General features: G+C 49.5%; 1 protein-coding gene across 1 annotated transcript; it reads right to left on the bottom strand.

Moving 5' to 3' along the window:
• Window positions 1-2063: 2063 nt before the first annotated feature.
• LOC134658643 (uncharacterized protein K02A2.6-like) lies at window positions 2064-2876 on the bottom strand. Its single transcript, XM_063514295.1, has one exon. It carries the CDS (start codon window positions 2874-2876, stop codon window positions 2064-2066), a length of 813 nt encoding a protein of 270 aa, XP_063370365.1.
• Window positions 2877-3315: the final 439 nt, after the last annotated feature.

The raw sequence follows: 3315 nt of genomic DNA, 5'->3' as shown, positions 1-3315 counted from the left end.
GTGTGACACACAACACACATAAGTGTGTCAAAACACATCCTTCGGCCTTCGCACTTAGACACTAATGTTCTGTGTTTAAGCTGGAAGTAATGACGGTCACATCATTGTTTATGTACAACTCCGTGCTAGAAATTCACAAGAAAGCAAGCACTCTACTTAAGCGTAGGTTTCGCCCGACCTTTAAGTGTGAAGGGCGCCGTAGGCGCCCTGTATTTAAGAGCGCGCGAAGCGTGCTGAATGTCGGGCTTCGCCCGACCTTTTAGGGTGAAGGGCGCTCTGTATGTAAGAGCGCGCGAATCGCGCTGAATGTCGGGCTTCACCCGAACTTTAAGTGTGAAGGGCGCCTCAGGCGACCTGTATGTAAGAGCGCGCGGGGCGCGCTGAATGTCGGGCGAAACCCGACCTTTAAGTGTGAACGGCGCCACAGGCGCCCTGTATGAAAGAGCGCGCGAAGCGCGCTGAATGTCGGGCTTCGCCCGACCTTCAAGTGTGAAGGGCGCCGCAGGCGCCCTGTATGTAAGAGCGCGCAAAGCGCGCTGAATGTCGGGCTTCGCCCGACCTTCAAGTGTGAAGGGCGCCGCAGGCGCCCTGTATGTAAGAGCGCGCGAAGCGCGCTGAATGTCGGGCTTCGCCCGAACTTTAAGTGTGAAGGGCGCCGCGGGCGCCCTGTATGTAAGAGCGCGCGAAGCGCGCTGAATGTCGGGCTTCGCCCGACCTTTAAGTGTGAAGAGTGCCGCATTCTTTAAGTGTGACTAATAATGTTCATGTGCCAGCGGCACTCGGTCGGCCTTCGCACTTATACTATTGTTCTGTGTTTAAGTACGCATCCTGGATGCTTCGGGCCTTCGGCCCTACGCGGAGCTCGGCCTTCGGCCTTCGCATTTAGCCACGTTTACTACTATGACGCTTCGGGCCTTCGGCCCTACACAGAGCTCGGCCTTCGGCTTTCTCATTAGCTATCCACACCAACGTTTCACGTCAACCATTGCGGCTGTGTCCCTGACACAGCCTCTCTCAATTTTTTTATTTAGTCATAGAATTCGGTCACAAAATTTCACGAGAATCGGTTAAGAATTGCGACCTGTAGAGGAGAACATCCGGACATACAAAAGCAAAATGCCCGAGTCAAAACGTAGACCTTCGCTACGCTTCGGTCAATACGAGTAATTGAATATCGTGCCTTTTCCTACTCACAACTGGGTTCACGAGAGTATACTTAAAAATAATGTCTTTTGATTGACGGGGAATCCCCGCTTACTCTAACCATTCTACCTCAAGCCCACAGTTCTCATGTTAAAACTTTGAAGACGCTCGTCTCATTGACTGTTGATGCGAAACTTCAGATACGTAAATCGCGGCCGAAACCCTCCTACAATGATTCTGGTCATCTTTACTACCCCACTCTGCGACAGACTCTAAGATTAAGTTTGATGATATCATCGATTTGCATAAAATTACATAGACATCTGTACATTTCATAGCGAACCATTTAAGCGGATCTTTTTTAAACTAATTGAAGCTAGCTCACTGTCAACGATCATTAATACTATGGGAGTTCGGGCAGGAGGAGCAGTGCAAACAGCGGTATAATCAGTTAAATAATGAACATTTATTGAAATGCATCGTCGTCTTATATACTATTCCTAAAGCTACGAAAAACAGAAAGATAGGTATCTTAGAACTGCAGAATATAATCTACCCTTTGACGTAAATCGCGCCTCACACGAGTGCGATGGCATATCTTCTATCCCGCTCACAATCGCCGGTTGCATGAAGTGGGTAGTAGAAAATGCAGCAATTCAGAACTACCGCAGAGAATGTTGCTTTCGAGAGTAGCACGCCCTGTCTTCCATCTCGCTCCAACCGTTGCGTAAATACGTGCGCGCCGCCTGCGCGCGCCTCAGAGGGGCTACCGCGAACCACGTTCGACGTGATGCCTCCCTGTCACACTTACGTACGAACTTACAAGTGTGACAGAGAGGCAATACGTCGAACGTGGTTCGCGGTAGGCCTTCAGTTGCGTCCGGCCGTCGATGCGAACGCATGTCCCATAGCACTCCCTCTCAAGCGAAGCGAATACGTTTCGTGACTCTGCCCGATCTTGTTACGTACGTCTGTGTGTCTGGGCTAGTTGCAGGAGGCTGGCTGACGCTTGTGACGTCTTCATTGTAGATGTAGGCTGGCTTCAGACGATCAATGGTAACGACAGTAGTTCGTTGTGGCATTTGTATCTTGAAATACTTGTCGTAGCGTTTGAGAACTTCGAACGGGCCGTCATATGGTGGTGTGAGCGGGGGTCGCACGGTGTCATTGCGCACGAATACGTGGATGCACGATGCAAGGTCCTTATGCACGAAAAGTCTTAGTTGCGTGGCGTGCGTCCGGGTTACTGGTACAAGTGATGACATAATCTCTGACAAACGTCGTACAAACTCTGCATCTTCAATCGTCGACTTTGTAGGTACGAAGAAATCAGCTGGCATGCGTAGTGGGGATCCATACGTCATCAATGCAGGACTCAGGTTATTATCGCTGCGTAGTGCGGCTCGTAATCCAAATAAAACTGTAGGCAACTCTTCGGACCATCTTGAACTTTCGCCCCTTGCCATAAGAGCGGCTTTCAAGGTGCGGTGGAGCCTTTCAACTTGAGAATTCGCCTGAGGGTGGTAGGCAGTGGTACGTATTCTTGTGGTTCCAAGTTTCTTCAGGAGAGCGTTGAAAAGGTTTGACTCGAAGGAACGACCTTGATCTGTCGTTATGCGTAGCGGATATCCAAATCTCGTAATCCAATGCTCGTACAAGACTTTAGCGACAACTTCAGCTGTTATGTCGCGTACTGGTATTGCCTCGGGCCACTTCGTGCAGCGGTCGATCATTGTGACGCAATATCGATAATCATTTGATATTCTTAGGGGTCCCACGATATCGATCCAATGCACGCTCGGGTCCAAAGTGCGACGTCTCTGTTCATTGCTGGCCAAAAGAACTTAGACGCCATAAGTTTCCTGGTTGCGCGTACACCTGAGTGACTTATATCGTGTTGCGCTTTGTAGGCAGCATAACGATAAGCGATAGGTAAGTACGGTCGTGGTGTCCCAGTTGAGTGCTCGCACGTGATTGGTCTATTGATGGCTGGTAACGTGACTTCAGTGAACTTCAGATTTTCTTGAGTTTTCAATTTTATTAGTTCTTCATCGGTGCGTTGGTCGGTGGCTAACTTGTCGAAATCGATGACGGAAGGACATTGTATTTCTTCGATTGGTGATAAGGCGTCAGCGATATTGTTTTTTTCGCCTGGAATATACTGGATGCTCG

The sequence above is a fragment of the Cydia amplana genome, chromosome 23, assembly GCF_948474715.1.
Source record: "Cydia amplana chromosome 23, ilCydAmpl1.1, whole genome shotgun sequence".
Lineage (NCBI taxonomy): Eukaryota > Metazoa > Arthropoda > Insecta > Lepidoptera > Tortricidae > Cydia > Cydia amplana.
The sequence above is the reverse complement of the archived record's forward strand: the minus strand, read 5'-3'. Positions and strand labels throughout refer to the sequence as shown.